At 38.3% G+C, this 12,675-nt stretch overlaps 1 protein-coding gene across 1 annotated transcript; it reads left to right on the top strand.

Annotated features, from left to right (window-relative positions):
* The first annotated feature begins 4,413 nt into the window (after nucleotides 1-4,413).
* rprd1b (regulation of nuclear pre-mRNA domain containing 1B) lies at nucleotides 4,414-10,922 on the top strand. Its single transcript, XM_069660236.1, has 8 exons — nucleotides 4,414-4,663; nucleotides 4,814-5,035; nucleotides 5,820-5,949; nucleotides 6,378-6,511; nucleotides 6,895-7,013; nucleotides 7,256-7,382; nucleotides 8,243-8,418; nucleotides 9,220-10,922. Exons 2-8 carry the CDS (start codon nucleotides 4,885-4,887, stop codon nucleotides 9,367-9,369), a joined length of 987 nt encoding a protein of 328 aa, XP_069516337.1. The 5' UTR covers nucleotides 4,414-4,663; nucleotides 4,814-4,884; the 3' UTR covers nucleotides 9,370-10,922.
* Nucleotides 10,923-12,675: the final 1,753 nt, after the last annotated feature.

Genomic DNA, 12,675 nt, shown 5'->3' with positions numbered 1-12,675 from the left:
GTGTGGTTTGCAAAACAGATCAGGGCCAGTTTTTGAAAGTGTGGATTAATGGAGGGAGGGATTAGAGGACCACTTTTGCATCTTTCCGGGGAGTGTTGGTTGAGTGACGTGTATTTGCATGTCTGTTTTGTGTGTGTTTTGTTCTGTGGACTTTCCCTCCCATTAACATGAATTGCAAAAATGTAATAAGCCATGAAAAAGGACACCAGTGTTTGTTCCATAAATCTTTGACTAGTGACATACAACTGTTAACCTGACAGTTAGTGGCTCATTGCAGAATTCATCAAGTTGTTGGGTCAGGTATTAAAGCTGTTTAATTGATTTTAAGGGGATGATGGAACCACTGTGTTTATGTTTAACTTGATAGGTTTCAGAAAAGATTGTATACTTTGCTGGGCCAAATTCAAAATCAATAACCTTGTCCGATGCCTAATGTCAGTGGTAGAATGTTACTAATTAAATTTACTAAAGCACTGTTCTCAAGTATAATTATGAGATATTGTATTTAACTGGTGTATTTAAAATGAATGCTGCTTAATACATTTACTCCACCACATCTTGGAACCAATAATGTTCTTTTAAAAAACTGTTTGCTGTACATTTTTGAAAGCGTTTCAGGTTTAGATTATAATTACAACAATGTAGTCAACTAACAAATTATGTCATTTTATAAGTAAGTGATGCATACATAAACAGAGCTTTTAGGAAATATGTTTGAACCTTTGATTTTAACTTTTACAACTTGATCAATCCCACCAGGACAGAAAGCAGTGGAGAAATCAAACATGAGCACAGATTTCTTTGTCAATTAGTCTTTCCCACTAAAGACATTTTCCTTTGTGATAGCAGAAAAAGAACAGGTAGAATTAATAAAAGTAATAATAGTTGCACCCCATGTTTGTAAACCAGTTTCAAGATCCTGGCTCACTGGTTTACAAATGGTTCACAAGTTACTTTTTAGTGAGTTAAAATGTCTGTCATGAAAAAGACTTCTGCAGGTGTGGCTGAATTTGCATTTTGGTTGACATTTGAGGCTCTATTTTGTTAAACACACCTGTTGTACAAACATACAATTTGCCTGATAGTCACCTGTGTTCAGGACCCAAAGCCATTGTTTTGACAGGAATGTTGTGCATTTCGTCAACCGCAGTATTATGAAGGCAAATGGACATGTAAATTTTCACATCGAAACAAACACAAAGATTTGAGTGAAAATATTTGCATCATGCACTTTTTCCCATTTTCAGTTGAAAAGGATTTAGTTCATACTTTTAATGATCATTTCTATACAATACTATTTTTACTGACAACACTGATTGTTGCGTTGCAGTATGTGTCACAGAGTCTGACCATTGTCTCTACATATTCAAGAGGAAGCTTTTAAAAATACAGATTATACATTTTTCCCACCCTTATTCTTTTTATTGTATTCCCCTCTTCTGCTCATGTGTTGATACTTGATACAAACTACAACTGAAAAATTGCTTTTATGGTTTAAATATATCTATCTGTAATTATTCCTTATTCCCTTTTTGTTAATCTAATCTAATCTAAAAAATGATGGTAATACATATATATGTTCTAGTTTCAGGATACAGCAAATAACTTAACAAATGTGAGGTTAGGCGCTTATATTTATTAAGAGAGTGATTCACTGGTTTTTATTAGAATTAAAGTGCCTTTATCATTTTCAATATTTCTACAATATGTTGATAGAGATTATTGATTGATCTGATACATTTCTCAAAAGCGTTTAATTAGTTACAAACTATTTTTTCAATCAAATGTGATAAAGTTTTTATTTTAAATGCTATTCAGTAACTCAATAATGGAAAAAAAGGCTACATTAAGTAAACCGCTACATTAGGCCTACTAATTTATAAAGATGGAGAGAAATTCCCAAGATAGAATTACAAACTAATTCTAGCTCTATAGTTCTATATGTTATTTTCATATCAATCACAATTATAAGATTATAGATTATTATCTGTTTATAAACGTTTTGTTTTATCAAATAACAAATGTATAGACATTTTTAGCAGCTATACATTGTTCATTGCTGTGAGAATGAACACAATATACATAGTTTTAATTGAGTAAATAAGTAAGGGATAATAAAGTAACACAACACAAATATCTGGACTACAAAGTTCACAAAAGCATTGTGAAATATCTTGAAAGTGAGTGAAAAAGGTGTCTATGAAGCAGACTTTTGACATTATCATAATTCACTGAGCAAAAATATAGATGCAACACTTGTTTTTGCTCCCATTTTTCATGGATTTTTTCAAAGATCTAGGACTTTTTCTACACAAAAGGCCTTTTTCTCTCAAATACTGTTCACAAATTTGTCTAAATCTGTGTTAGTGAGCACTTCTCCTTTGCCGAGATAATCCATCCACCTCACAGGTGTGGCATATCAAGATGTTAATTAGACAGCATGACTATTGTACAGGTGTGCCTTAGGCTGGCCACAATAGAAGACCACTCTAAAATGTGCAGTTTTATCACACAGCACAATGCCACACATTTCGCAAGTTTTGAGGGAGCGTGCAATTGGCATGCTGACTGCAGGAATGTCCACCAGAGCTGTTGGCTGTGAATTGAATGTTCATTTCTCTACCATAAGCCGTCTCCAAAGGCGTTTCCGATCATTTGGCAGTACATCCAACCGGCCTCACAACCACAGGGCCTCCACATCCAGCATCTTCACCTCCAAGATCGTCTGAGGCCAGCCACCCAGACAGCTGCTGCAACAATCGGTTTGCAAAACCAAAGAATTTCTGCACAAACTGTCAGAAACCGTTTCAGGGAAGCTCATCTGCATGCTCGCCGTCCTCATCAGGGTCTCGACCTGATTGCAGTTCGTCGTCATAACCGACTTGTGTGGGCAAATGCTCATATTCGATGGCGTCTGGCACTTTATTGATGGCATTTTTAATGCGCAGAGATACCGTGATGAGGCCCATTGTTGTGCCATTCATCCACGACCATCACCTCATGTTGCAGCATGATAATGCACGGCCCCATGTTGCAAGGATCTGTACACAATTCCTGGAAGCTGAAAAAACATCCCAGTTCATCATCCCATGGCCAGCATACTCACCGGACATGTTACCCATTGAGCATGTTTGGGATGGTCTGGATCGGCTTATACGACAGCGTGTTCCAGTTCCTGCCAATATCCAGCAACTTCGCACAGCCATTGAAGAGGAGTGGACCAACATTCCACAGGCCACAATCAACAACCTGGTCAACTCTATGTGTTGCACTGCATGAGGCAAATGGTGGTCACACCAGATACTGACTGGTTTTCTGACCCCCCCGGACCCCCCCAATACAGTAAAACTGCACATTTTAGAGTTGCCTTTTATTGTAGCCAGCCTAAGGCACACCTGTGCAATAATCATGCTGTCTAATCAGCATTTTGAAATACCACACCTGTGTGGATGGATTATCTCGGCAAAGGAGAAGTGCTCACTAACACAGATTTAGACAAATTTGTGAACAATATTTGAGAGAAATAGGCCTTTTGTGTACATAGAAAAACTCTTGGGGCGGCTGTGGCTCAGTGGTAGAGTCGGTCGTCTTTCAATTGGAAGGTTGGATGTTCAATCCCCAGCTCCCTCAGGCTAAATGTCGAAGTGTCCTTGGGCAAGACACTGGACCCCAAATTGCTCCCGGTGGCATAGCCAACAGGTATGAATGTGATATCTGATTGACAGTTGGGCACTTTACGTAGCAGCCTCTGCCGTCAGCTTGTGAATGGGTGAATGTGGGTGAATGTGACTTGCAGTGTAAAAGCAGCTTTGAGTGGTCGCAAAGACAAGAAAAGCGCTATATAAGTACAGTCCACAGTCCATCTTAGATCTTTGAGTTCAGCACATGAAAAATCGGAGCAAAAACAAATGTGTTGCATTTATATTGTTGTTCAGTGTATTTCCCTCTGTTTGTGAAATTTCCTCATCAGAAATATGACATAGACATTAAAACACAAGGAGTTAATGTTTAATTTAAATTTTACGTTAACGTTAACGTTTAATGTTTAACGTTTAACGTTAAAAAAAGTGAAAAAAATAAATAAATAAATAAAAAAAGTAACTGACAGAATTCTCAGTTTTTTTTAAACCCTCCTGTAGCCCATAGATCAAAACCTTCATTACTAGGGCTGAAGAAAAAAGTGAACAAGTTGAATCCGATTCTGGGTCAGTGTTGAGCTGGATTTAAAGGCAACATCCAAAAATAGCCTCATGTGCAGGGTTTGGGTTTTACACAGGTTTTGTATTTTCATCCCTGGATAAAGGGGATTGTCAGTACCCGGGATGATGTTTGGCTCTGTTTGCGTCACTACTGTGCGACGCACATGTCGAGGTGAAAGTGCAAGCTGCCATTTTTTCGATGGAATCTTACTGAGCAGTTAGACAAGCAATCACAAACTGTGAGTTTCATCGTCACTCTTTAGCAGTTGTGCTTCATTTGTTTGCGTTTTTAAGACATATTGTGCACGAATATTACAGAAGCTTTGTTAAGGGCAAACTTATCTTAGGGCTGCACTGTTCTGCAGATTGCTGCTTAGCTCGTATAGCTAATGCTAGCTGGGGCTGTAAACAAACACTACAGGCAGTTAAGAAATCGCCACAGATAACCAGCTCACACTTCGCAGGTTTGTTCTGTATTTTTGTTCAATTATTCATTTAGAAAGAGAGGGAATTTAATTTAGACAAATAGCGGAAGGAGGCAGTTTAATACTGCATGCATGTAAGTTAGCGACGCAACTTCAGTTTTGATGACAGTGCGAGTTTCTTTAAACTAGGTCGGAGCTCAGTAGCTTTACAGCGGGTCGGGGTCAGTTGGGTCACAGGAGAAACACATACGTACAACGGTATGTCGTCCTTCTCTGAGTCGGCCCTGGAAAAGAAGCTGACGGAGCTGAGCAGCTCGCAGCAGAGCGTCCAAACTCTGTCTCTGTGGATCATCCACCATCGGAAACACTCGGCGCTCATCGTCAAAGTGTGGCACAGAGAGCTGAAAAAAGGTGAGAGATGCGAAGTACCTCAGTATATCTTGATTCTGTGCAACAATACACGATATTAGTAACATGACACTTCAAGGACGGATTTCTTAATTGTATTAGGGTGAAATTAATATATTTCAAATGCTGTTTTCAAACTTGATTTTGATGACACAAATTTTCTTATTGAATCGTCTCTTTATAAGCTTCACAATGTCTCACTTGTCAATGAGAGAAACGTCCAAGAATCTCAGAATATACTGATGTTACCTATTGACAACAGTAATTGTAAATGTCCATCACAAGCATTCACTTAGAATTATGTCTTTGTGCTAAATATGCTAAATTTGTCTGACCATTAGTCAAGAACCCCCAATTTATAAGTATGGGAAATTGACAAAAACCAGAGAGACATAGCTACAGAGTAATGGTATATTGATATACCTCTTTAAAAGAAGAATGCATAGAAATAACATCATTGAAACAACGAGAAGGAAAGGGCACTATGTAACAGGTAACGTGATGTGCCTTGGTTTCATTAATGGTGTATTGTGTCTATATGTCTGAATAAATTTGACAAAAGCAGCGATTCTGAGGTCTTGAACCTAACCAGATCAAAATTGAACCAGAAAACCTGTTTGTAAATAATGACAGTGCAAAAGTACTAGGCCTAACTAAAGTAGTAGTCAGTGCAATAATAAATTATCTTAATACCAATCTAATTTTATGTGCAATGAACGATGTTGTGATTGTGTACAGGTTTTTTTTTTTTTTTTTTAAATATTATAATATGATTCTGTGTCCTCAGCTAAAAGCAGCAGAAAGCTGACGTTTCTGTATCTGGCCAATGATGTCATCCAGAACAGCAAGAAAAAAGGACCAGAGTTCACCAAAGACTTTGAGACTGTCCTTGTTGATGCGTGCTCCCATGTTGCCAGGTGACTTTGATTTGACCACTTGTGATAAGTGTGTGTTTTTTTTTGTGTGTGTGTGTGTGTGTGTGTGTGTGTGTGTGTGTGTTTGTAGCCTATGAGACAAAGATAAAAGAGGAAACGACAGATGATATGGAAAAGTAGAATACCCTGAAAAAATATATCAACCATTCCCAATCAGAACCTAAAACCAAATGTTGACTCATTAGTCCATAGTGTTTTCTTTGGCTCTCAAACTAAAATGGGATAGAACCATATCAGAGAAAAAAGATTATTATCACTAAATATCTGGTCTGGCAACAAATCATACACTTTTTGTACGAATTTGCTAAAAACAGAATCCTTTTTCTGTGTTTTCAGTTGTTGCATTATTTTATTTGAAATTCTCCTCTTTTCTCTCTTCTTCTTCTACTCTACTTTACTGTCCCTCTCAGGGAGGCAGATGAGAACTGTAAAAAGCCCATGGAGAGACTGCTGAACATCTGGAAGGAGAGAAGCCTCTATAGAGGAGACTTCATTCAGCAGCTCAAACTGGCCATAGAAGACTCGAACAGCCCCAGGCCTTCAGGTGAGATCACCACAGGCCACACATAATATTATCAACAGGGACAGGTTCACTTATGTTGATCCACTTACTTTTATTTGTATCAGCAGATAATGTAATATGTATGGGGGAAAAGTGTGTCATCACTTATGAGTTGAAAGCAAGATTAATAGGCTGCTTCTGAGTATAATATATATATTTGTATCAAGGTGCAATTGATAGTTGACCGATACTTAAAAGATGCCTCATTTATGACGAATTCCCCTCTGCTTCAGACAAATAACCTGATACTTCCAAGAAATGATTGATGTTGGGAATTGATTTGTATTTTCTGATTATGATGATTAGTGACATTGATAATATGTGGGTGTTTTTCCATTCCGTCATGTCTAAACTCAACTTAATAGAAGAGAAGAAGGCTGTAAAAAGAAGCTATCAGAAGGTCCAGGAAGAGGAAGATGATGAAGACGACGACTACAGAAGCCACAACTCTCCTCACAACATAGATATCTCCGCAACTCAGCTCGTAAGAGGCCAACATTTCAGTTTCAAATGGAATAAAAAGTAGAAAACAAACTTACTCTCAAATTAGTTTGTATAGTGTTTACTTCATCAATTTCCTATCCCCTTGCTCTTGTTCCTCACTCTTCTTTTAAACTGTCTCTATCTCTCCCACTGTTTTTTTTTGGTCACATGGTCTCCTTGCTGATTGCTCACTCCCTTCTAATTGGCTCCTATTTACTTTCTTCCTCTCACTCACTCTTATAGACGGAGGAGCTTGTGAAGGCCCTGCAGGACTTGGAGAATGCTGCATCAGGTGATGCAGCAGTTCGTCAGAAGATCGCCTCGCTGCCGCAGGAAGTCCAAGATGTTTCCCTGCTTGAGAAAATAACTGGTAAGATCTGAGAGCTCAGCTTAATCAAAGATTAATTTAAATTATTTAGTATACTCATGACTTGTGGTGAGGACTGAGAGAAAGGATTTCAGTAACAACATAACAATACAAAAAACTATGCAACAAAAATTTGAATGCAAAATATATACATGTAAATATTAAAATCAAGTTTAAAGGGATAGTTTGATTTGTTTGAAGTGGGGTTGTATGAGATACTTATCATTAGTAATAGTACTATATACAGTGGATGCCGGTCAGCATGGCACCGGTGTTTAGAAACTGACCGGAATGCCGGTGCGCCAGATTAACTGGTGCTTGAATTCACTGGTGACGGTCACAGATGTGTGTGGGCGTGGCTTATGAGTCCGTTGTACACAAACAAGGAAATAAATGACTCTACTTGTTTGCTGCTGTATTTCATTAATTAATCGGTGTCTTTTGAGACATTGTAAGACACACAGTTTGCTGGAACATTCATTTTTCTGTGGACAACATTACATGACAAAAGTAGACTGTACACTTGCCACCGCCGATCGCTACAAACATGTTGTTTCTGCTTCTGTTTTCTTAAAATAACATAATGCCACGGGAACATCGAGTAAATAGAGAGGATAGTCAAATCGATGAACGCGTCACAATAACTCAAGCTCACCCTCTATTTTAATTTGTACTGTATAAGTATCTCATACAACCCCACTTCAAACAAACCGAACTATCCCTTGAACTCATTTTACAGCAACATTCTGTACATGATTGTGTTAACGTTATAGTAATTTTAACATTACAAAGAGTTTCAAAGAAGATTAAAATTAAAATGTCCCATCTTCTGACCATTACAATCCACTTTGGTGCAAAACTAGACAAGGATGCAGCAGACAAGCTGTCGAAGACAGTGGATGAAGCCTGTTTGTTATTGGCGGAGTACAATGGCCGACTGGCAGCAGAGCTGGAGGACCGGAGGCAGCTGGCTCGCATGCTGACTGAATACATCGGTAGCCAGCGGGAGGCGCTGACGGAGAGGGAGAAGAAACTAGAGGCAAGACACTGCACACACAAACCAAACAAACAGTATACAGAAAACTGGAACAAAAATATCTGTATGAATCTGTTCCTTTTTCACCCATGTGAATAATTAAGTCACTTTTTAAAACTCCATTAATTCTGGACATAATTTGAAGTCAGAGGATCAGACAAGCGATTAAAATTCTGACCAGAAACTCATATGTGTTCTAGTCCAACATCATACACAGACATTTGACCTAACATGATTTAGTGGCCAACACAACTATTACACTGTAGAGTTTGGTCTAGTTAGCTGAATACTAACACAATGGCATCAGCCATCTTGGTCATCAAAATGCTGCTTAAACCCACACCATTTTAGAGCCCGAAGGGGACCAGACTCTTGTGCCTGCAAAAATACAACAAGAGATTGCAGGTGCATATTGTTAAAGAAGAGACCAACATCCTGAAGTAAGATCCATTTAGTAACATATCTGGTTCATCTTCTGTCAGTTTCATCTTTACATCAAGTAGTTGTGTTTATCTAGCTCGATTACAACAATCTGATTTGCTTGTATTTCCTGCCTATTCAGGTTTTCAGCTTTGAGAAATTACACTGTGAAACTGATAGAAACTAATCGCCAAAACTACACAAATAAATAATAAAAAAATAATTTTAGTGCACCTTTTTTTTTAAAGCCACATACTGTGCAAATGTGTTTCAAACATGTCAGCAGCTGAAGTTTAAGACATTTTGAAAGAATGATAACTGTAATATGTATATTATAAATAATTTTCAACTCATTCTCATACTGTGTTTACCTGTTCTTTGCAGGAGTACAAGCAGAAATTGGCAAGGGTGACCCAGGTAAGGAAAGAGCTGAAGTCCCACATCCAGAGTCTCCCTGACCTCTCCCTGCTGCCCAATGTGACTGGGGGTTTGGCCCCACTGCCCTCTGCCGGAGACCTGTTCTCTACCGACTGAGAAGTCTATGCCCAGACAAAGTACCCTCCTGTACCTCCCTCCCAAAACACAGCTCCATGTTTGATTCTCAAAATATTTCTAGCTGCATCTCCAGCCAGAGGACACATGTGATCAAACCTACAGGACAAGAGAGAGGAAGGTTAGGTGAAATCAAAACACTCTGCAGAGGAGAACAGAGACTCTGTCAGCCTGGATTTTTCCAGCACTTGCTCAAGTGACAAGGATTCCACTCCACCAGCTTGGAATTAATTTGTTCCTGTTTGCTTTTATTTTTTGTAATGCTGGAAATGTCAGGGATTATGGAGGATGGGTGGGGTAAAGAAGCGAAACTTAGTCAGACATAAGTGTTTGTTGGCAAAACAGGTCAATCAAAGTGTCTTTCGGAGTTTTCTGTTTGGATGCAGTGAGCAAAGGTGGGATGTTTGTTCTCATAATGCTCAGACACTGTAACTACACTGTGCAGAGGACGCACCATTCATTAGTTTTATTTCTGGGTTTTCAGTTCAGTGGGGGGGGTTATTGCCACGTAGTCTGATAGGTGGTTTGAATGTGTGTGTACTGTGACAGTACATGTCACTTATACTTCATAAAGACCGTAACTAAATAGGTTTTGGGGGACCGTATCTCCCACCTAGTTTAAAGTCGATAAACCTTGGTTTTCGTGTCACGGTTTGCAAGTGTTGCTCTCATTTACAGACTAACACTTTGCATTTCAAAGTGCCCGTTTTTCCATGTTTTTATCTGGACAGATGCTTGAAATGTAAGGCTAATTATGTTCATAAGTGTGTACTAGAGGTTTGAGTTTTACAAAATAAATCCTCGAAGTTTGTGGAAATGATACAAAAAAACGTTGCTTTCCAATAAACTGCCTACAATGTACTTACATTTTGTGTGGATTTTGGTGGTCCCTGTGGACAGTAGCGGCCTCATGAGCAGACACAATCTATTTTTAATACTAACTTTTTCTATTTCTTTCTACTATGATGTATGTTTAATACCTGTTTGCAGGGTGCATAGCCATGAGGTAATGTCACTGCTTGTAGCTATTTAGAAATAATAGCTGCAATACACAGTGAAACACAGTGAGTCAAACTTTGTTTTAGTACTGTTCGTACACCTAGGTTAGCCAACATTAGCATTTCGTTGTTCAATAGTAGTAATTTTGTTGATGAAGCAGAGCTAGTTATAACATTACCTAGTAATGTTACATCTTCATAATGATAAGCCAACAGCAAGCTATAGCTAATTAGCAAGGCCACCATGAATGTTATGGTATAGGTCAGTTGTTTTTCAGTGACGTAATGTCAAGCGCAACCTTTATGCACTGCGCTTATACGTGTTTAGGAGAACAAGTCCCAATACAGACTCAATTTTGAATCCTTTCATATCCCCATATTCTGTCCATCAGTTGAATGGCGGACCAATGTTTTGTCCCTGCTTTGTCATTCTCCCTTTTAGCTATTTTGGTTCTTTTCTTTTCTTTTTATTCTTTGCTGATTCTGCCCCAGTATCAGCCACAACCAAAAAAATAATGTGAAAAATAAAATTATCTGAAGAAATCTTCTCCTGCTTCCTTTAAACAGCTAATGTCTTACTGCAAACTTTGCCAAAGAAAATGTTAAAATAGGCCCATTCAGGCCTGCTCGCCGTAATTACAATACCTGGTGAAAGGCATTAAACAGTTTGCCAATATTCTTTTCTTTTTTCTGTAATGAAAGTGATTCAGTGGAGGCCAAGACACTGAAACCTTTTGAACAAATACTGTGTGTGTGTTTTACATGAAGTCAAGGTAAGTAAATGTAATGATTTCAGGCACAACTAAATCACACATTGTTGATTATCTTACTTGTAGGTTGTTTTGCCCATGCATTTTATAATAACAGTTCCAGGGGGGAGTGTCATTATGATTATGACTATGATTTCAGCAAATTAGTATAAATTAATGGTAGGATTGGGTTCCCCATATGCACTTTGCATACAAAAGCCTGTTGCACTGCTAGTGTTTGGAGACCTTGGGGCCTAAAATAGGGTCACAGTCCCTGTAAGTTGAGAGACATTGGGTGCTATAGAAGTGATTTTTCATTGGACTCTACCCTGATAATAATATTACACCTTAACAAATCACTGATGTTACAAGAACATAATAAACATAAAACAAATACAGTTTAATAAAGTTTTCTTTTTGGCACTTATTCCCTAAAACCTAGGCACAGGCAAGGTAAAGTACAAGTTGTGTTGACCTGTTAAGTAAAAAAATGTTGCAGATTACTTTAAATATATTATTAGACGAAGGACTGCACTATCAGCAGGTGGAGGTAGGCCAGATACAGTTATGGCGGACCATTGCACATCCTCTCACTCCCCTCAGAGGCTGGATGGGTGGGAGGAGAATCCAAATGGCTGTAAACTGGAGGGAGTGTCAAAACATACTGATATTACAGTCACAGGTGATGTTCCTTTTGGGGTCTAATGAATGGTCAGTAAACAAAGAAATTACTGTCCTTGCATAACAGCAACCATATAAATGACATGAAGACCACAATACTTACCTTATGAGTGAATTAACTTGGAGTAAAACTAATTTTATAATATATAATATTCTTAATTTTATACTGATGCCTCTTTACTACCTACAAAATAAAGCAAAACAGCCCATCAGCAAGAAAATGTGTGATGCCTATCACTGCTGTCACCCAGTCAGCTTCTGACAAAGAGATTTTAAGTATTAAGACCGAACGAGTTGTTGTGACATCTTCCCTGTTAAAATATCAAAGCGAGTATTATATCAAACAGTAAAAAAGCCAGGATGAGACTTCCTTTAAAGATTGCTACATGCATGCAAAGGAGAGGATCAGCAGTTAAAAACATACTGCTTTGTTTACACAAGTCACCAAAAATGGATAAAAAATCTGAGTTTCTCATAGCTGCACTAATTAATGGTTCTTTTTGAGGCTAGCATATTGATCAGAGATGTCATGCCAACATGAACAATACTGCATAGGTACTGTGTTTTTATTATTTAATAGCCTCATATTTGCACATTCCTAAATTGGACTTTGACAAACCCTTCCTCTGGTAGAGTCATCATCAAGTTTTGCTTACGGTTGATGTTTGTTTAGTGTCATTCCCTCCCTCCTACCCCCATGTATTCAGTGTCTCTATCAACTGTTCACAGTCTGTCCAGCATACTATCCCCGTACTCTCCATTCGCATAAAGAATCATGAAATTGGTCCCTTTATGAGACTGATGCTATTTTCACTAACATCATGAGAAGGACTGAGTCAAAGATGAACCAAGAAAAAGAA

Source organism: Semicossyphus pulcher, unplaced genomic scaffold (assembly GCF_022749685.1).
Source record: "Semicossyphus pulcher isolate SPU_LCO1_2020_fin unplaced genomic scaffold, fSemPul1.0.p SCAF_13, whole genome shotgun sequence".
Lineage (NCBI taxonomy): Eukaryota > Metazoa > Chordata > Actinopteri > Labriformes > Labridae > Semicossyphus > Semicossyphus pulcher.
Note: the sequence above shows the minus strand (reverse complement) of the source record. Positions and strands in the feature narration are given on the sequence as shown.

What these genes read in the sequence shown, in the direction of transcription:
- rprd1b (XM_069660236.1), top strand. Translation starts at nt 4,885, where the DNA reads ATGTCGTCCTTCTCTGAGTCGGCCCTGGAAAAGAAGCTGACGGAGCTG. An exon ending in GCGTGCTCCCATGTTGCCAG is followed by an intron (nt 5,950 to 6,377) that starts GTGACTTTGATT and finishes TGTCCCTCTCAG; the next exon opens with GGAGGCAGATGAGAACTGTA. An exon ending in GAACAGCCCCAGGCCTTCAG is followed by an intron (nt 6,512 to 6,894) that starts GTGAGATCACCA and finishes TCAACTTAATAG; the next exon opens with AAGAGAAGAAGGCTGTAAAA.